This window comes from Barbatula barbatula, assembly GCF_947034865.1.
Source record: "Barbatula barbatula genome assembly, chromosome: 8".
Lineage (NCBI taxonomy): Eukaryota > Metazoa > Chordata > Actinopteri > Cypriniformes > Nemacheilidae > Barbatula > Barbatula barbatula.
In genome coordinates, this window is record NC_136771.1 from 2070203 (window position 1) to 2092439 (window position 22237).

A 22237-nucleotide genomic window follows, 5' to 3' on the forward strand; every position below is an offset into this window, starting at 1 on the left:
CAAAACTCTTTTGGGAATAATATTGATATAACAGTTAGAAACAAGTCTATATTTTACATAAAATTGGTTCAATACAGGATTCATTATTCTTTATTTGATGAATCTGGCCTTATGAACCTTTCATGGCCATCCATAACTTCTCTTTTCCTTTTAAAGAATGCAATACTATTATAAAAGCAATTCCCTAAGTGCAAACAGTCAAAGGTCATATTTTATATGGACACAAAGTTATAAAGGAATCTGTGTTATTACTGGATGGCGTTGATATTTATGGTCATAGGTCATATTGGGCCACTTTAACAGATAACATCGATTGGAGTAGAGCCGGTTTGTATCCAAATAAATATTTCTTACCTAACAAGACCAAAGAAGTTTACTTTAAAAAACTAATCCAATGTTGACATTCCACATATTGGTACGTTTTCTAGTAATGATGAGGAGACATTAACACACTTCTCGTAAACTGGCTCAAGCCCTATTCGTTCGCTTCTTTTTTTGAAGTATTTTATTTATCTAGAAATAAAAAATGTATGAGGTTTTTGAAGATCCAGTCACTGTATAGGTTTGTTTTTTGTCTTCTCGTGTAATTTTCTCCTTAAAGTACATTGTGATTTCTTCTCTTTACATGTACGTCAATCATTGTGTTTAATCTATGTATTTGTATCCTTATTGTTTTCCTTTTGAGTTTTTTTTTGTACAATCTTGTATATTCTGCAATTCACAAAAAATAAATAAAAAGGATTATTAACACGAATTATTCAGCATCACTGTATGGACAAAGTGCATTGTAAGATAATAGTCTTCGGATGAAAACTGTGTTATTTGATTAGGAAATAAAAAACGATAGTCAAAGATGAAGAGTTGACGAGACGACTTCAACTCTTCAAGAGTCATTTCTTCACCCTCATGTCATTCACAACCCGTGTGACTAGTTCATCGGTGGAACGCAAAAGAAAATATTTTGAGTGTTTTAGCGGTTTTGTGTTCACACAATGGAAGTCAATGGGGTTCAGGGTTGTCAACATTCTTTACAATATATTTTCATGCTGTGCAGAAGAAGGAAACTCATACAGGTTTTATGTGACCTGAGGATGAATAAATGATTACAGAATTGAATTTTGGGGTGAATTGTCACTTCAAATATAGTCCTGGTTTAAAAAAATCGATGGTTTGTCAAGTGGGTGTGTGAGCAGAATCAAATAAAATGTAGATGGAAAATGTGTCGTTGGTTATGGAGTTAACCTTTATTTGTGAAAAGGGCATCTTTAAAATGTCTGACATAAAAAACATATGAATAAAAATGTGAAATAAATTAACACTAACAATATTTACAGTGAAGTTATTTGACTGTCATTGGGTTAACTACATCGAATAAATTCACATTTATCTACATGGCCTTCAATAGTTCAAGGCTGCTTTTGGTTGTGTGTTTTGGACTGAGTCGTCGGCATCTATATAAAGAAACATGTCTACTCGTAATGCGCTGGAAGACAGTGGCACTCTGGCTTTATAAAGATTCTGTGTACTTGCGAGACTATAAACCGAAGTGTTCATTAAATTCACTGCCCAAGAAAAGAAAGGTCCATGTGATGACCTCACTAACTCTCCCGGCACACGTTATATTAAACAAGGCTAAAGAAGTTAAGGGTCAAAGTTCTGGCACTACTGAACAGGTTAAGACTGATGACTCTCAGCTACCTCGAGTCTGTCCACGTCAGGTAATAATAAGAGCTCTTGATGTGCGTTAGGAGAGAGGTCACATGGTGTAGAAGGTCCGTCGCCCGCTCCTTTAGCCTCTTCTTCCTCCTCCTGTTTCTGTACCGAGGACAGATACTCTTCTAACAGACTGTCTCCAGCGGCTGGTGTCACAGGAACGAGAGATCGTACTGTCTCCGGAGTGCTGGCCGTGCTCGCCGGCGCCCCCTGTCGTTCACCAGACGAATGAAAGCCAGACTCGGAGATGGAGTTCTCGGAGCAAAGGGGGGCAACGCTGGGATGTACTGCAGGATTTTGCACGACGCTGAGCTGCTGGTTGACTGTCGCTTGCCATTCCAGCACGACCTGAAGCTGATGGATAAACACAAAACACTCGTGAAAATTAAGCACAATCTTAAAGTTCAAGTTGAGTGATGATAGGATCTGAATTTCTTTAAAGCGACCTTGATGTATTTTATTAAGAGATTTCTTACTGGAAAGAACTGACCAACATTTGTGTTGTATTTAATTTCTTGTTTTCTTATCTTTTTGTAATTTCCTTTCGATCCAATTGTTCAATTCTGCATCGAGGTCACTTTCCCAAGCGAACACGCCCCGGGAGATGCTCCCTTGAGAGGTACTTTCAATGGGAGAAACAAAGAAACCGGGACTAAAACATGCTATTATTTGCTGAAATTACAAGGAGCTGGACCCGGCGGTGATCCTTACGACTTACAAAGGAATCAGGTCGCAAGGAATTGCGTTTCCTGATATTGAAACCATTAATTTTGCTGAGTGTTTTACCACTCAAGCGGGCACGTTCCAGCATGTTCGTGTGGAAAAGTGACGACACGTGCATACCCTCTATATAAACATTCTGCCATGGATTCTGACTCGAGTCATTCAAAAAGCCCAGGACATCCGTTCATCTTTAAGATCGCTGTGGATGACAGTTTCATTGCTGTTACGCGGGGAGTTAGTCTGCGTCCGAAATCGCCTCCTTCCACACTATATAGTAGGCGAAAACGAGTATGAATAGTATGTCTGAAACCTCAGTATGCAAAAAGCATCAGATGGACACTTATCTATCCCATAATGCCATGGAAGTTGAGCAACAATTTTCCAATTTTCAAATGTAAATCAAATAAATATAGCGGAAAACTTTAAGGCGGACGTCCGTTTTTAATGTAAGTTCCAATAAATGAATATCTAATGACTAAATGATGTTTTTATAAACGCTTTTTATAAACGCATAGGTCAAAGAGCATACAGGTCACATGACCATAAAACATGGCGGACGAAGTATGTACGAAATCTATTCATACTACTCCCACTCACACTATATAGAATGTTTCTGTAACGGCCGATAGGTACTTATTCAAATTCAGCACGTACTGTCACAGTATGCGATTTCGGATGCAGTCTTAAGTCTTAATTTGTGTTCCGAAGATTGCCTACTTCCATACTATATGGTTATGAGTATTGAAAGTCATGAAATGAGTATTGAAAGTCATGAAAATATGTCCGAAACACAGTAGGTGTGGATGGTCTAGTACTCCCACTCATACTTTAGGTTGAGTAAATCATGACAGAACCCTCATTTGTGTTCTTTCAATGTTGTTTAATCTTATGTGTGGATGCTGTATGTGTCGTCACAGGTTGATATCGGTGGGCTCAATTTCAAGGTTCTTAATCATTTTTTACTGTCTATGTTGGTATAATAAGACAGCTTCAAGTTAACCAGGTCTGATACCGGACTGGCTGGAGTGGGGGAGACTAGATATTCTTTTTGGGTCTAGTAATATAATCATAGTTCAGTGACTAAACTGACAGATCATTTTTTAATAAATAATACAAAATAGAAATATACAATTTCTTGTAATATTAAATATGAAAAAGATGGAGATGTTTGGAGAGGCCCTGAAGTTAAACCCTAACGAATTTTCTAAATATGTATGAAAATACTTGAGTTGTGCTGCCATCTAGAGGTGAGGATGCAGCGTTCCACTAGAGCAAAAGTTAGCAGTCACTGCTAAAGGCCATATGTAGAACAAAACCCTTTTTGTGATCTGAAATCTGACCTGCTTCCACAGGAACTTCACAGCTTCTTCTTGCACGCGTCTCTGCAGTCGCTCTTCTTCATGTTGTCTGCGCAGTCTGCAAACAATACTACTTATGAGAGCCACGTCAACCACTTACACACTTAGCGCCAACTAACTAGACAAGTGAAAGAAATGTCTTTCTTTGGTGTTTATTAGAAACCGCCTCATCTGATCTGTTGTGTGTGACAGGGCTAGGTTTGTACCTCTCTAGTTCTCCATTCAGATGGATGATGTAGTCCTGCATCCTGCGCAGGCGGATCTCGGCGCGCACTTCTTTGGCATGCGGGTGATTGTGGCGCGTCCAGTTTCCCCTCCACCACGACTGAATCTTCACTGCTGCCGCCTTCTGTTTTCCGCTGAAATCCACATCCTCATGCGTATGGTTCTCAAACATGACGTCGCCGTTAATGTCAGGTTGGATATTGGCATGTGAGAGGTGATCTGAATGATTCCATCCGTATGACTGACAGGTGATTGAGGTACCGACCGCTTTCTCAGATTCCTTCTCACACGGGCGGGACTGAGCCGCTGTGGTCGGAGCCAAAGAATCATCAAACTCGTCCTCGCCGCTGTCAGGAGCCGAAGGAGGCTGAACCGAAGTGTTAAAGGGCAAAAAGGCAGACTCAGAAGAGAGCGGGTTGCCATGAAACGTCTCCTCCCCTGACACGTCCTGCAGAACCAAAGCATCTGCAACTGCGGGCTGAGGGCGAGCGACAGCGGTCGAAGGTGAATGCGCAGCACCGACCCACATGTTCACCTGAATTACTGGATCCGCATCTACAGGCATCGCAGAATGATTTACTATGGAGGAAAGACACAATGAGACTCAAAACATTTATCAGTGATCTTACCTGCTTGAGCGATGACATCATCAGCAACCTCATCTGCCTCTTTGGTCTTGTGTACATGCCTCTGCTGCTGCACGTCTAGATGTGTGGGGCGAGACGGGCTCGGGGAAGCGCAGCGCCATGTTTGTTGCAACTGTCGCTGATGCTGTCTGCAGACAAACACACATTACACACCGACTACAAGCTCATTTGAATGACATTCGTTTTGGTGGCTACCTTTGTTTGCTGAGAATTCTTTCAAGTTTAGCGTCCTCTGCAGATTGTAGCGCAGCTGTGGCCGTCAGAGGACACGTGGAGGCCAGATACTGGATCAGCTGTGCATGCTGCCCGGGACGAAACATTCGACCTTTCCCCTGACTGTAGAGCCATTCAGCTTTTAGTCTGCAGAAGAAAATCTCAAATGTTGTCATCCATTCATCGAAAATCTATCTTAATCGTCAATTTTGGCCACTAAAAAAAAAACGTCAAAAACCGCCACTGCTTAATATTATTCAACTCTGAACTTTTGATGGTTTAGTAATTTATTACGTTTATGGACCTTGCCAAAAACTGATCTCTCCGTGTCTACCGTACAGTAGTACGTGTCTACCGTGTCTATCGTACGGCCTGGACATCTCTCGGAAGTAAATATCTTCATTTGTGCTCCTAAGACGCCAGAATTTCTCTTAACATGTTTAACGTCATGTGGGTGAGTAAAAGAAAAATCACACTAAGTTGAACTTTGAAAGGTGAACTTCCCCTTTAATACGGACCAGGGACTATACATGAAAAAAAGACTTACCCCTCTTTTTGTGACACTACATATCCATCCAGCACCTTTAAATTCAGGCACCAGCTGACCACGTATGGCCGATAATCACAGCCGGGCACAGACGGGGTGGCCATCACACAAGGGTTACTCATGACTGACAGCTGCTCGAGGCTGTGTAGAGGTGCTAAATAGGACATCTGGAATTCAAAGAAACAAATCATCATGACATTATAGTTAAGCAAAACAACAAGTTAAATGAGGTTTACGCTCGTATTGCCAGAGATAAGTTGTATGAAAGTGTCTTTCACCTCAGCGAGATCTCTAATCTCATTCTCAACCAGAGACAGGACTGTAAGACTCGACGGCAGATGAGCAGGAACGGTTCGCAGAGTCGTGATCATATTTCCATGCAGGAGAAGTGTCTACAACATATGAGAGAAACTTAAATATCAGGTGAAATTTGCCATACGTCCGTCATAACATATAACAGTGTCTGTTTGAAATACTTGCTTCTGATTGGTCAACAAGACATCTTGAGGTTTGTTTTCTCTGACAACACACTGTTGAGCCCGGTACAGCGGGTTGCCAGGTTTGTCACAAATCATGTGGTGAGTATTAATGTATTAGTTATATTAAAGATTTACTTAATTAATATTACATATGGGAATTTATGATCTGTTTAACATTTGACCTTTATCATAAATGTGTGCTTCTTGTGTGTGTCTGCATGTTAGTTGTGTGCGGAGTTGCGAGTCCATGTTTTGCATGAACCGGCGAGTATGTGTCTGTCTTCTGTGTTTTCACCTATTTTGTTTTTAAAAACGGCTATAATGTTTAGCTTATAGTCAATATGTTTTATGTACAGCTGCTTTGTAACAGTGAAAATTGTATATATAAAGTTGAGCGTAATCCAGACAATCATCATCACAATAACCTGATCCTGCTCATCCCGTCAGGATTTATTTTGCGACGACTGGATGTAAATCACGTAACATATAGAAAACGAACAGGTGACGTGTCCAATACCTTCAAATTGGAAAGCTTCGTGAGGTCTCCAGTTTGAGAGATGTTGTTGTCTGACAGATCAAGATGTTGAAGAGAAACACAGCCGCTCAACTGCTCGATGACCTGAACAAACACACGCATCTCCCATGAAATCACGTGAAATCACATCCGCGGTCAAAAGTCACCTATAAGTTGACGAAAACCACCTTTATATTGTTTCCAGCGAGATTGAGCCATTCCAAATGAACCAGGTCCTTCAAGCCCTCGATATATCCGATGCTGTTGTTTGGCAGGTTCAGCACCTGCAGGTGTGTGAGCTTTGACACGCCCATCATACGCACTAAACGGTTGCAGGCCACAGACAGCTGTTAACAGACAGATGTTTTTACACACTTTGACAGACGTCAACGTCCATCTCTGTGATGCTGAATGCAAATGAACAACACACCTGCCGAAGAGCTTCGTTTCTCTCCACGTGTTCCAGTTTAATGATGCGATTCTGGTCCAGAATGAGAGTTTGTGTCCCCGCCGGACAGAGAAACGTTGAATCCAGTTTGTGAAGACCCTGATTGGAAAGGTCCACCACCCCAGGACCTTGAAAACGAGCGGTGTAAAAAACGACAGAAATCTCAAATTAATCCAGTCAGACGATTATTATCGGTATTATAAATAAACGATAAACAATCACGTTCACGTGACAAAACCAGACCGGCGTTCGTTACGAACACACCGTCTCTCTTTTTAATTCGCATATACAATGAAATCACGACGAAAGCTGTGTTATATTTTTCATCTGATCCGTGTAATGAATAAATCTGTTATACCTTCGCAATTTGACATTTGAAGAACGGGATCGACGATCGTCGCTCCCTCAATGGCCGCCATACTTCCCGCTTGTGTCACCGCCAAGCAACCGATCGTCAATTTGATTGGATAAATTAACGAGGCGATTAAAACAGTTTTGTGCATTTTTCCAACCTTTCTGTTCGTATCTAGAGCTCGTGCACGCGCGTAAATGTAAAAAAAGGTTGACTTTGGTTAAACGACATCCTTTATAACGCGCTTACCCACAATCCTCCTTCCTCTTCCCTAGCCGACTCGCCGCCATGAAGTGAGTAGGGTTCTGTCCTAATCCTCAAACATCTTTAATCAAACGTCGCATCGTTCGCTTTTAAGCGTGTAAATGTGATTTAATAAATGTGATGTGTCAATAACGGCTTTTATTTGTAACGTGCAGGGTCGAGCTGTGCAGTTTCAGTGGATATAAAATATATCCCGGCCACGGCCGGCGGTACGCCAGGATCGACGGAAAGGTGAACTAACTGTGTTTCTATCACGTAGATTGTTGAACGTCACACGATGTTATAAACGCACGCACGCGTGTGTGTATATATATATATATATATATATGTATATATATATATACATATAAATATATAGCGCTCATCCGTTGGTATACGTGAGTTAGCCTAGCATCCGGCTAACACCTGTGTTGGTAACGTACACTGTGTGATAAACGGATGTAGTTTCTTCAGTTGACATGAGTTCGTTCTGCAGGTTTTCCAGTTCCTGAACGCGAAATGTGAGTCCGCGTTCCTGTCCAAGAGAAACCCTCGACAGATCAGCTGGACCGTTCTTTACAGACGCAAACACAAGAAGGGCCAGTCTGTGAGTATCCGTCCGCACATCGCTTTATCTGTCGCTTAACTTCATGCTGGTAATGTCGTCTCTGTCGAACAGGAAGAGGTGTCAAAGAAGCGCACGCGTCGCGCAGTGAAGTTTCAGAGAGCCATCACTGGAGCTTCACTGGCGGAGATCCTGGCCAAGAGGAACCAGAAGCCCGAAGTGCGTAAAGCCCAGAGAGAGCAGGCCATCAGGTACCCGACCCGTAGTCACTCACAAGAGATTGTTAATGTCGAAATGGATGATGACACGTTCCTTGGGTTAAAAATGAGATCAAATTGAAAGGTGCGTTGAGAAGATGAATGTCATGGACACGCACTGATAGATGGCAGTGCAGGACGATCGGGTATCTTGGAGAACCTTAAGCATCACGTTTAGGTGTAAATACATGTACGTCTGTGTTTCTTTAATAAGACCATAGCGGCCCGCCATTCTTATTTGTTCAGCCATAGTTACAAAACAAACCATTTTTTATACGTCTCATAACAACATATCATTCCCATAATGATTTCTGCGCCGCCGCTAATAAGATTCCTATTTACAGTTCACGTAGATTTGCGAGCGCTCAGTCTCTCATCTTGCGTGCAGTGCCAACGAATTACAATGTGCCGTGTTTACTGTGTGTTCCTCCGTGTACTTGCCTTTCCACGTCAACAGTCACGGATGTTATTGGCAGAGAGGACGGCTGATCGAGGTTATCGTCACTTGACGAAACGTTAGCAGAGTTTCCCCGCACACCCTTTCCATATGTCCTTTGTTATGTGTGTGCGAGCTCTCGTCTCCCTACATATTCTGTAGTTGTAATTCTCTCATATTTCGGAAGTTGTGCCGAATACGCCATCTACAATCTACTCGTATTTAAAATCAAAAAGTGCTCAACACATTGATGAGAGTAAAGGGTGTGCGCTGCATGAGACGGACAAGTATGCTAATATACCCCAAATCACCTCATATCTGCATTTGTCAGACGATGTCGCGTTTTAAATCAGCTTTTTAGCAGCAGTTACAGTGAGGCTGGTTGTATCGGAGTTGTGTTAAGTGACTTTTTCACTCGTGTGACAACAGAACATATATGTGATAATAGCATTCAGTTGTGTCAAAATTAGACATGCTAATTGGTGTGTGACGTCATCGGCACCGGAGTCTTTCAAAATCTTGACACTTTACTTAATGTTTTGAGGACATTAGACAGGAAGACAGGAAGTGATGGGGAGTAGGAACTGCAAAGTGCTCAAAGCACTGTCTAATGTCTATGCCGCTTGGATTGTTTTGCATCTATGCTAACATTTGTAGCTGCTTTTTTCAATCTTTTTCTTATGTCATTCATGTGATGTTTTTTCAGAGCTGCTAAGGAGGCCAAGAAAGCCAAACAAGTGACCAAGAAGGTTTCCACTCAGAGCGCTAAGGTACGATCCTCACTAGAATGATCTTCAACATCAATTTTGTGTTGCACTTTGTAATTAAATGTGAGTAAATCACTTGCGGTAGATTTTTGCCCCTTGAGGCGTTGCGGTGCGACTGACCGTGTCGCTTCTGTGTCGTAAGGTGGCATTGAGTAAAGGATTGTGTCTACGCTGTACCCCTTAAATAAAATGATGGGTGCGAAGTGCCACTTAGTCCTACGTGTTCCGTCTGTAGTGCTTAGTTTCTGTATATCATGTTAATCTTGAGTACTTACAGAATAGTATCGCACCCTTCAAATATCCGTCTTTAGTTTGATCACATTTATAAAAGGACGATACAGGTGTACGATTAAACTATCAAATGTCTGTTGTTGTTTCAGGGTCCTTCTAAGTCTGCACCCAAACAGAAAATCGCCAAGACCATGAAGGTCAACGCTCCACGTGTTGGTGGGAAGCGTTGAGAATGTTCTGCGTTTCTGTATATTAATAAAGGGTTAACGGTGTCAACCTACACGTGTCCATGAAACCGTTTTTTTGTGTGTTTAATAACATTTGTGAAATGAACAGCTAGCTGTGATGAAAGTGTTTGAGAGAGTTAAGTGTTTGTTGAACCCTTAATGTCATCTGGTATACAAAGGATCAGAATGACTTGAGCAAGATCTGTGCACAATCGTCACACTTAATTGCTGCGTTAAAATGCTGATTCTGTTTTTATTGTACTTGTCAGTAATCGTAATGTCAGTGTGGACTGGCTCGTGCATGCGTGTTGATCAGCTTTAGACACTACTGATGACGCAAACTTCTATTCAAATTAAGCTGATATTTTTCTTCGGCTTGACGCTGCATTTCCAACAGGCCGATGACAAATAACATAAAAGGTTTACTTTCGAAATCGCTCTTGCGGTACATTGAGCATAAAGTTAAAAAGCCTGTAATATTTACCAATGGCATCACTTAATCTTGTGGGGTCATGGAACGCAGATCAATGTGATGGTCTCAGTTATTTGATATATACAAACTAGCTTTATTGATCTTTTCTTATAAAAATGTACTTTGACAGAAAAATAGACACAAGTATTGCTATTTTTATCATTTTGCGCAAAATAATTCATGCCATTTAGAGACAAATGATGAGAGGAGACACATGATTACTGGGGGTGTTTTTATTAAAAGAAACACTGTAAACAACACTACACTTGAAAAAATAAAGCTTGTCCTCATTAATATTTAATCCTGTCCAGATCAAGTTCAGGGTCCACAACCTCCGGCCATTCATCATACAGAGGGTCCAACATCTCATCGCTTCTGACCGGATCGATATAAAGTGCTGAAACCCCCCTGACAACTTGCCCATACCTACAAAATTCCCTCCGTCACATTAAATAGTCATTAATAACAAATGATGACAAACCTCTGAAGTCCCCTCAATAATATAAATACTGACAGCCGGAATCCGAGAAAGACAGTCATAAGCAGTTTGAGTCGGGACTACTCTTTTAATCCAGCAGATGACACGCACTTCACTTCAAGTCCTATTTATGATTATGAACAGCGGGAAAATACGTCTGTAGAAAATATTTACGGATACTGGAACACGTTTTAATGCGTTACAATAAGATGGTCCTCGGTCTTCCGGTTCCATCGCCCCAAAGACTATGGCATACAAAAATGTGTCATCTATTTTTAGGCCGGTTATCATTTTAACATCATTACATCACTGTGACATCAAATTGTTGATTGGGCAGGATGGGTGTTATTAAAACAAGCCATGCGTCAAAGGTGCAACATGTAACCAGTAGTAATTGTCTTTGTCAATTAGGAGTAGAGAGTAAAAGGTAAAATCATTCATTTTCGTCCAATTTAAAATATTATTTTATGTACTAAATATATATTACAAGTACAATATAAATAAATGTACAGTATCTAAGTTTGAAAATGCCCCAGGTGATCTGGGCTCTATATTAAAGTGAGTAACATCAGTTCTTTTAAGTTTACAGACGGAGAAACATTCTGGTGCAATGCATTGTGGGATAGCGTATTTCGCACAGTGTTTTTTAAAAACATAAACGCTGTGAGCAGTATTGAATTTAAAAGAGTACTGCAGTATGTCCTATGAATGCATGCAAATGGAGAGTAAACACTACATGTTTTAATACAACTAAATCAGATTACACGAGGTGACACCTTAAAAGTCATTCGAAAAGGTAAGATCTGGCTTTTTCAAAAATTCTTAAAGGAATAGTTCCCCCAAATATGAATATTATCTAATTAATACAAAATATGAGCTTTCGCTGACAAACCCGTGTGGTTTCAAAGAAAACATTTATAAACCCAATTATTTAGACGCAGTTATTAATGAATGCATGTTGAGCTTTGCCATGTTGAGCTCTATATGAAATAACATGACGGCAAATTAATATAAATTATGTGTTTGATGAAAGAATTCATATTCGACATGTGGAATGACGTGATTATTATATTTGGGTGAAATATTCCTTTAAGGTTTCTGTTTAGTTGACAGGTCTGTATTACATCAAATGAACACTGGATATCAGTGTTGCACCATTAATGTAGATGAATCTGAACGTGCATGTTTCATAAACCTCAGAGAACTGATGTTGACCCACAGAACATAAGGATGAATATGGGACACATTTCTATGAATGAAAGTCTTTTCATTTCCAGCTTTACATTTACTTCGACGTCTCAAATGAACATAATAAAGAATTTCATAAATGATTTTTCTCCCAAAGACGATTTTAAGGCTCAGAGGCTGCTCTCGTACTGTAGCTACGTTCTCAGGCGTGTTCTTATTCAAGTATCAATTTAGTCTCAGATGCTTCTCCTAAATTTGCTTTGGAGAAATACAAACAAACAAACAAATGAGATTGAAGAGGAAAATAATCTGGATTTGGGTCAATTTGATGAGAAATGTATTGCGATCGTCAATATTGACCTTTGATAGCCAATCTGAGTTTACTTTGAATTGTCGAGCTCTTTTCGAAAACGAATTAACACATTTGTGAGATTTCTGTCTCTTTTTATTGAGAGAAATATCTGAGACGCAGATGAGACCGAAGCAAAAGTTTCAATTTCTTCGGCTTTGTTTCCAGATTATAAAGAGAATACTTTGAATCCATTGCTCGTGAGTTTGTTTGCTATATAATATATGACTTCATGTCATTTTCCGATTTGTACATTTTGAGTAACAGATGGAGTTTACATTGGTTGTGGTTTACTTCTCAAATCATGCTGAATTGCCTGAAGATACCCGTCTCTCTTTTTCTCTCTCGACGAAAAGACAGGTGGCCATTAGCTCATGAATGCTGTCGGCACAGCTGACTGCCTCCTAGTTTGGGCTTCAAATGTCATTTTCTCCGCTACATTTCCCAGCCCTTGCAGAATTGGACTTCTATACCAATTTAGACGTCAACCCTTGACATTTCACAGATTTTCGGCAACCCCGCGTCACCCTCCCGCTCCGGGCCACATGGAGCTAGAAAGGAGGGAATTCATTTTGCGTTGAAAATAAGACCTCTCGGTTTCTCTCGTGGGTTTAAATGCACGCTGAGAGAAAGATCAGGAGCCGGGGGAAAGAGTTCATCAGCATCGGGTGTGAAGGGTAAAGGTCATCCATCTGAAAGAAGTAGTTAAAGATTTGTTAAACACAAACTTGTTAGATCCAAATCTCTCAGGAATATCATCTGTAAGGTTTATTACGTCGAAGCGTTTGGGACACGGAGATGTGCAAGCGCCGGTTTGCGACCTCTCTCTCATTTATATGCAAATCATCATTCACATTCTTACAAACTCTGGGATGTAAATGTGAGCGTCAGGAACATTTCTGTTTGATTACTTTCTCTTCCAGTGTTTTGAGTTGATAACACTCATGGTGGATGTGTACTGTAATGTACCTGCGATTCACAGCGTCAGTCACCTGCAAAAACTGTGAGAAGCTCTCAGAGGTGTGAAAGTTTGAGATTGTGGGTGTTTGTGACGAATTTCACGCTCAACTTTTACACTTTATAGTGAAGTCAACAAAACGAAACGCAAACTCCTGATATTAAAACACTGGCTGAAAAATACTAGAAATAACATTGAATCTTATTTTAACACTTTACAATAAGGTTGTACTTGTTAACAATGAACACATTTTTTAAAGTCTTTATTAATCGTAGTTTGTGTTAATGTCAGCATTTATGAATTCATTTTTTAAATCAAACGTTGCATCGGTCCAGTGTTTCAAACATGGTAAATTGCATGTAATAGTACCCGCGGTGTATGTAGATAGAAATAGCTCATTCTAAGGCCGTGTTTACACCTGCCTTTTTTTAAGATGCTAGCGTCTGGTTTACATTATATTCCTATGTTTTCAAAAAAGTCCTGATCACCTTTAATCTGAAAATGATTTAATCTTCTTATTCTTGCAGCTCAGAGTGTCTTTTGAGGTTGAAAAAAGTTGAACTTTTCTGAAGAAAATGCCCTACGTCACAGCTAACCAATGACAGAGACCTATCGTTTCCATAACAGCATGCGAGAAATAAAATGGCGGCCGAAACACCCGTTGCAGCAACTTTTGATTCCATTTCATGGCGAGAAATTAGTATTCTAGTTTTTTAAGTGATTGGTTATAGCAAAGAAGCTCTGTGTTTATATTTCTAGTAGAATTCCGAAACGCTGCCTATGATGTCTGTCTCTCTAAAACCCCATTCACACAGCCGGCTGATCCCAGAAAATGCAAATACATCCGAAAAATAATGCCGTAAAAGCCGTGTAGTGATGGCACACATCTGTAATAAAACGTTAATAATTTGGCTATGAAAACAAATATAGTTAAGCGATAAATGTGTTTTCGTTTGTAAATCAAAAACAAAAAAAATTACTTTCAGACGAAGCTGAAAGTTGTTCAAGTAAAACACGTATTGTTTCATAAATACAAATCAGTCCAACCTCTGTAGATCTGCTAAATCCAGCACACAATCAGAGATACATAATCCAAAGCTTCCCAGAATCTTCCACATATCGGTACCCAACAAAACACATTGACCCTGGAGGAAGGGATTCCTTACATGCAGGGCGATGATGAACGGCCGTGAGGCTGGAGCGATCCCTCTGGAGAGGAGAGAGATGCCAGAGTAATGGAAGACCACGGGCAGAACTTCTCCCTCAGGCTAATGGGCCAGAAAGCCACGGTCTCATTTTAAACAGGCCTTTTGTAGCTGCGCCTCCGGCTCTTCCACCCGTCCAAAAGAGACTTTTCCGTACTGTTCCGTAACGTTGCTTTACGACTGCGACTCGATCTGCATGTGTGCCTTGTGAAAGATTCGTGATGTTTGACGTGTGGCGAGAGTTTAAAGTGCTGGAAGACGTGGACGCATCGACGACGACATTCACATTTACTGGAATCTTCAGCACAAAAGGCTTAATGCGAAACTGATGTGATTAGGTGGAATAAATCCACGAACACATTACAGAGAGACATCCGAGAGATTTCCAGGCCTCCTCATAGACATCATGGTTATTGTTGTTGTCACGGTCCGGAAAGTACTAAAGACATTGTTAAATTGGTCCATCTGCTCATAGTGGCTCAATTGAATTTTGTTGAAGCGACGACAATACTTTAGAATCAATATATCCTCCTCTGTCTTGTCAGCCTGTCTAACTGTACAAACCTAACGCGCATGCGTCGAAGAGCCCTCGTGAACGCGCACCATAGACTGAGAATATATCCATTAGTCTTAATTTTGGTTTGTTTTTGCACATAAAGAACTTAAAAAAAATTAATTGAGCCACTATAAGCGGATGGACCAATGTAACCTTGTCTTTAGTACTTTTCTGGACCATGATGTCTATGAGGAGGCCTTGAAATCCCTCGGATGTCTCTAACATATCTTTATTTGTGTACCGGAGACGCCGGGATGTCTTAAAACTTGTTGACCATCATATGGGTGAGTAAAAATAACACAATTTTGAGTTTGAGATGACATTTTCCTTTTAGTCTCCTGCATCTCAGATATTTCTCCAGAATTCTCACAAATGCCTTCATTCGAGTTTCAAGTCTCAATGCGACAAACTGAGGTGATAAAACAACGTCCAGATTGGATCACGCGTAGATCTCATTCAACATGAGCTTCTGTGGCGAACATTAAAAGGTAAATGAGAGACGCTTCGTGAAGCCTGGGGCAGATACCGTCCCAACATCTCGCATTCATTCTCTTTGATTTCTAATCGGATTCACCCGTACCGATCCTACGCGGACTCCTGTGTGTTTGTTATGTAACCGATAAAAGAACAGAAGAACGAGTAATAACAGCTTTAAGCTCATTCAAAAGCATTTCTTTGTGCAGACAGAAGGTGCATTATATGGACGAAAGTATTGGGACGCACTCTTCTAATAAACAGGTTCAAACTGATTCCAGTAATCCCAATGGAAACGGATATTAGTGCTATATTGAAGAATTTGGTGTTTGACCCCCCGGTGGGTGTGGTTTTCATATTATTACTCCCCAATGCGTTCAATCTTTAAACGCTTAAAAGCCCCAAAAAGAAACTATAATATTGAGTTTAAAAACGAATTACTGGGTGGATTTTCTAATCAAAATGGTGAACGGTCAAGCACTCAGTCTAATATGGTTAAACAGATTCTCTCTACATGTTAATCATGCATCACGCATTTAAACAGCCTGATATTAATACTCATTAACACATTCAGAGTCATTTCAGAGTTAAGTGTCTGGTCACTGGTGCCGTCAGAGGTAATGTAGTCAATTTTCTTACGTATTAATCGCTAGTCAGTCTCCTCTCCAGCAGTTATTATTCAGAAGGCACTAGAACAATATCATTCAAGTACATGATAAACCATGGCAAGCCGTGCATTAAAGGATTTTAATGCTGGACGTGGAGGCGAAGAACCACCCGACGAGAAAGCACATTTGAATCCTTTAATGCACAGCTAGCCGTGGATTATCCCGCTTATACCACGGTCATTGACAGGTCAAAGCTGTTATTGATGTTTACAGTGCAATTTTTGATGAGATGGGTGAAAATGATGGTTATTATCGATGGTTACCGTTACTGAGGACTACTCGGCTCTCTTTGAATCCGTCAGAGATCAAGAATTGCATTTAATTGAATACATTATTACATTTATTTGATTTATTAAACTTAAATTTGACTTGACTTATTTATTTGATTGGTGAAAGAGAGAGAGATAAAATAACACTTAGTGCTAATCAAATAAAAATAGCGGAAAATTTCAAAGCGGGCGTCTGCTTTTAAATGTGAGTACAGATTAATGAACTTCTCGTGAATCACTTAAGTTTGTTGACAGGTTGATGCTTTTAGTCCCAGTCCAGACGTGAGAGGCAATGTTGACCACAATAATTACACAAATGACACAAATACAACAATTTCAAGTGCTGTTTCAACTGTTGTAATGCAAATCCTACAGCCAATCAGAATCGAGTATTTAGACAGAGCATGCTATAAAGTGTTTTAATTCATGAACAAATATGAATCTAAATCTTGAACTACTATATACAGTACAGTGAAAAACATTGCGTGTTTGTATTCGTATAGTATCACATTATTCATTTAGTATCGTGTGCACTTCATATGAACAACACATCACATAACCCCAAACACGTACATTTATGTAAATAAAATAAGACAGACGTTTGATTTTCCACCCACTTCACTGCCGAGCTGATTTTGGATCAGTGGAACAGGATTTCATTTGTTCAGTTTGTTTTGGGATGATCATCATTTACTGTTGAAGTATTCACTCACATCTCAGTAATCCTCTACAGATGCTCTACATCCTCAACAACGCCAGTTTCTTCCTTCCTTCCCGTCCATCCGTCCTTCTTTTCCTTCCTTCCTTCCTGTCCATCCGTCCTTCTCTTCCATCCTTCCCGTCCATACGTCCTTCCTTTCCTTCCTTCCTTCCCGTCCATACGTCCTTCCTTTCCTTCCTTCCTTCCCGTCCATACGTCCTTCTTTTCCTTCCATCCTTCCCGTCCATACGTCCTTCCTTTCCTTCCTTCCTTCCCGTCCATACGTCCTTCCTTTCCTTCCTTCCTTCCCGTCCATACGTCCTTCCTTTCCTTCCATCCTTCCCGTCCATACGTCCTTCCTTTCCTTCCTTCCTTCCCGTCCATACGTCCTTCTTTTCCTTCCTGTCCATCCGTCCTTCTCTTCCATCCTTCCCGTCCATACGTCCTTCTTTTCCTTCCTGTCCATCCGTCCTTCTCTTCCATCCTTCCCGTCCATAAGTCCTTCTTTTCCTTCCTTCCATCCTGTCCATCCGTCCTTCTATTCCTTCCTTCCTTCCTCCTCTTGGAGGAGGATATCGAATCATAGAGAGAACTGAATATAAGAGAGATAACAGCAGCAAATCAGAACAACCAAAAAACTGGGTTACCAACATGGGTCAATAACAACAAGCATCTTAAAATAATTCATTTTATCTTAATTTATAATCCAACTGTAGACCTTTTGGGTTAAAAACAGAATTTTCAAGCTTTCTGATTATTTTCCAGTGGAAATCTATAGGATTCTTACAGCTGGTTTGTAATCCAGCAGGTGTAAATCGAATCAATGACAGAGGAAGGTAATATCACACTCATATCTCTTCAACAGCATGTGTGATTTGAGGTCTTAAAGAACAAACAGTGTGGGACGTTTAATACCTGGACCAAGAGTACATATCGTACTGTATCTACACCCACAATTCTGCTGTGCTACTGCTTCACATTCTACCTTAAAAAACCTTAAAGCACAGTAAAATCACTGCAGGGCACGACTAGATTGATCCTTCTTAAAGAACACCATATGTTTAATGCAAGTACAAATAATAATGAACAATGTGAGGCTCTCTAGTGCCCTTAATACAGACATAAAAGCATCATTCATGAACCTCTAAACTCTTAATATCATTTGTTCAGTATTTGGCCCTGGGCTCATGAACTCAAGCAGTTAATCGTAACAGTATTTAATTCAAGTCACTGCGGGTTTTCCCTCCAGACCCCGGCATCTTCTTTTTATTCTCCGGGAATGAATTACCTCTCAAATCCGTCCTTTTTTGGCATTATTTGAATTAAAAACATAAAAGAGAAAGTTTTCTCATGTGGATAAGAGACATGTGCAGTTATTGTGACCTTCATCTGATAACGCGGATGTTTAATGTGCGAGCGGTTTAATCGAACCCAGCGGAGGCCGCTGCCCTAAATTCAGCTTTAGAAACTGCCTTAGTCAGAAATAACTCTATAACATAATAATATCTCTATAACAGAAGATGAAATATCAAGAGATATCTTGATCAGATCCGAGCATGCAATAAAAAGTCCATATTATTGAAGAACTCAAATGCTTCTCATCAAATTTGCCCAAATCCAGATCACACTCATTTCACACCTCCATACTCTTTATGGATTTGTTGTGGTGTTTTGTTTATTTCTCTGACACTAACAAGTCATTTTAGGGGAAATATCTGAGACTTGTTGAAACGTCCACGTTCTTTGTCACTGGCAGGAAAAGTTTGTTATTTTCGCGTGAACGACGAGATCTGACAAATATTTGTAACCTTCGCGGAAGACGAGATTGCCGTGCGTTCGCGGCCCGATTCGCATCACTCGCACCGCCTGCTGCGAGTTTGCGTCTACATGCGTCTTTGCATTGACTTTGTATGTAATTTACTCACACAAACCGATCGATTCGCGTTTGGTGTGAACACATTGTTAGAGTCATGCAGGAATAAAAACACCTAAAAGTGCTAATAAAGTGCGTTTGTCTCTTGTGATCGTGAAAATGTCAAAAGCTCATTGAGCATCATCTACCCGACAGAATGTGTTTGTCAACTGTTTGAAAGGTTTAGTGATACTTGACTTTTACTTTTGTGGATCAGAAAAGCTTAAAATGTTTAAAATGTTGTTTGGTAACTTTGTTAACCGTGTAAGGAGTAAGCATTTTAAGGCATCATAGATGCACTTTTGATACAAATGTTGTTTAAGAAACACCCTGTTTTCAAATCATTTCAGACATGATGCTCCCTTGTGAGGTCACTTCCTTCATAGGCTGCAGACTATTTATTGGAACGGATCTATGTTTGCCCATTTGTACATGTGGGTGTTTCTGTCAAATGGAGCGTGACTGTGTCAGACTCTCTCTGGCATCTTTTTTTGCTGTGTTTTTTTAAAGTCACAAGTGTGATCACAAGCTTGAAGTTCAGAGACTCCATCAGGGCAAAAAAAACCCCCCAAAAGATCCACTTTTACACGCGGCCAACAGATATATATATATATATGTAGAATTATTTTTATTATTTAAAATCCAGCATTCTCTCACTAAAACAAAAGGCTTTAGATGCTTAACCTTGTCGAATAGTTTTTTAATCGCTTTAATATCATTATGATTCTCTAAACGTGCGTTATTTGAAATTCTCTTTAAAGCGAATGAAACAGATACAGCACGTCTGAATCCTGCTAATGTTGATGTACGGCCGAACGTGGGATTTGACAGATGCTTGTTGTGCTTACGGACGCCGCACACGTCTAATGAAAGTAAACACTGCAGAAATGAAGATCCGAGAAGCGAGGACAACATTATCCGTCATGTCAACAAAAATGAATTCAAGAGAATTTGCTCTTTGTCTTCATTTGTTTACAAAACAATTCAACGGTTTTCTTGCTTTGGTCATTCAGGAATTCGGCAGCAGAATAATGTTATTGTGTTATTTTTGCTTGATCTCACGGGAATGTGCAACTATTTTGCACGGTGGCTAATTTAAATTGTATAGAAATGTACTATTATTAGAAGCTAAACCCAATAATGAAGCCCTGCGTGCAAGCAGATCTTGTTTTAAAATTATGAATGGATATTTTGTTGTAGGAAGAATCACAGATGCCACTTTCCATCGTTCAGGGTGTTTGCTGTGTTTCCAAAGGCCTGTAATATTATTTTGATATTAAACAGATTTATGTGCTTTTTACCATACATTACCATATTTTTCCTAACTCAAACTTCAAGACATTTTCCCTTTTTATTGATAGTACAGTCGAAACAGACAGGAAGCGATGGGGAGGAAAGAGGTCAAGAGGATTGAGAAAGGACCACGAGCTGGGACTATTGCATAGAGTTCCTCAAAAAGTGATTCGAAATCTGAAATCTAGAAAAATCTGGAAATGTAGTGTACAAGTTGAAAACTATCAACATTAATGCGCACCTGTGTGTGTTTATCCTGCTGTAAACTGTAATAACAGAGCTGGACAGACGCTCGGCTTGTCTGGACAAAATTTCAGTGCATCAGCAGGAATCCAGAGACAGGTGAACTGCCTACAAAGTGAGCTACCCTTAGAGAAAGCATGCAAACGTACGAACGTAGGATTTGAGATGAGGTTAGGTGTCCGACTGCTTTGATATCAGGTTATTTATATATGATATATAAATGTACATACACACGCGATGAAATAAAGTCGTGCTGAGTGACTTGAAAATAGGTTGTGCTGACCGACACGAAAAAAGAGAGCAATTTCATATCCATGAACACGACATCAATGGTTTCCAAATGTTGTGCCTATGCAACAAACTGCCTTGAGAATGTTTAATGCCCCTGAGGAAACTCCTGCGGCTTTATCAATGCGCCAGAGACTCGGTTGCCTTTCATTTAAATATCATCCTTCTCTTAGATGTTTCCTGGAAGAAATAAAAGACACACACATGAAAAGTGTTGATATGAGTATGAATAAAAAATGAATGTGCATTTGAATTTGGTCATGGAAATGTTGCACGAAGAATATTGGATTCATGAATTAAGTTCATGTTTAAGGTGATGTTAAGTCTATTGTCTTTCTTTTGGCTTCGAGATTCGACACCAGATTCAGCCTTTCAGAGATGATACAGTAAGTAATGACAAAAATCATATTTCGGGTGAAGGATTTCTTTAAAGCATCATGTGAAATATAACCGATGATGTAAGCGTTACTTGTTTTGGCATCGCTCCTGAATCTCCACATGAGTCATTGATACATTTCTCACAAGAAGCGTCCTCAAGTTTAGTACATTTTCTCCTTTATTCCTCTCGGCGTGTCCAGATGTGCATCTCTGCTGGGTTTTACCAAACGCGTTCCTTGGGGAATGGCTTCACAGTGAGGAATAAATGTCAGGGTTTGAAATACACATCGCAGCCATGGTGGCATGCAAGAGGAAAACTGCAAAGATTCATGCATGGCGCAGTTCAAAGCGCCGAGTCTTCTTCTGCCCTGAATTGAGACCTCTGGTCTCTGCGGAGCGCCGCTCACCAACAACATCAAAGAGCAGATGTTCTTCAGAGAAATCCGTCGCCTTCCAGCGCCAGGCCTGGCGAAAACCGAAATACAGAATGTAAACATAACGAAATCCTTTTACTGCTGCTTTACACGTTCTCTAACATTCACTGGACTCATGGCCAACGGCGCTGTAGAGAAAAATGGATCTATAGCTTTTATCTTCATGACTAATGTTTGATCATTTTTTGGTTTTAGCTGCTGGAGATGCACGTACAGACAGCCATCTAGTGCTTATATATAGGGAACTTTGACCTTTCTATTATCCTAAGTGGTCGTGGATAAGATGAGATCTCTTTTACATCTTACATTTGTCTTTCAGACATCCATGAGATTGAATGGAGTGCAAAAAAAAACGTTGCATCTCAGATATTTCTCTGTGGAAAACCGCCCAAAATGTGTCAAAGCGTGTTTCTCTCAGACTTCATCT

At 40.2% G+C, this 22237-nt stretch overlaps 2 protein-coding genes across 3 annotated transcripts; one reads left to right on the forward strand and one right to left on the reverse strand.

Annotated features, from left to right (window-relative positions):
* Positions 1-1010: 1010 nt before the first annotated feature.
* Positions 1011-8322, reverse strand: cep97 (centrosomal protein 97). Of its 2 annotated transcripts, none has more exons than XM_079463093.1 (11): positions 7226-7740; positions 6850-6995; positions 6608-6766; positions 6423-6524; positions 5705-5818; positions 5427-5593; positions 4862-5026; positions 4649-4794; positions 4001-4574; positions 3777-3852; positions 1011-2067 (listed from the first exon to the last, which is right to left on the reverse strand). In XM_079463093.1, the coding sequence occupies exons 1-11, from the start codon at positions 7368-7370 to the stop codon at positions 1675-1677; spliced, it is 2187 nt and encodes a 728-aa protein (XP_079319219.1). In that variant the 5' UTR covers positions 7371-7740; the 3' UTR covers positions 1011-1674. The 2 variants fall into 2 exon arrangements, with proteins under 2 accessions (XP_079319219.1, XP_079319220.1); XM_079463094.1 differs by lacking the exon at positions 7226-7740 and adding an exon at positions 7906-8322 and having other exon boundaries at positions 1221-2067.
* rpl24 (ribosomal protein L24) lies at positions 6987-9998 on the forward strand. The gene is made up of 6 exons (XM_079463096.1): positions 6987-7512; positions 7639-7714; positions 7959-8069; positions 8142-8278; positions 9427-9490; positions 9868-9998. Exons 1-6 carry the CDS (start codon positions 7508-7510, stop codon positions 9946-9948), a joined length of 474 nt encoding a protein of 157 aa, XP_079319222.1. The 5' UTR covers positions 6987-7507; the 3' UTR covers positions 9949-9998.
* The last annotated feature ends 12239 nt before the right edge of the window (positions 9999-22237 follow it).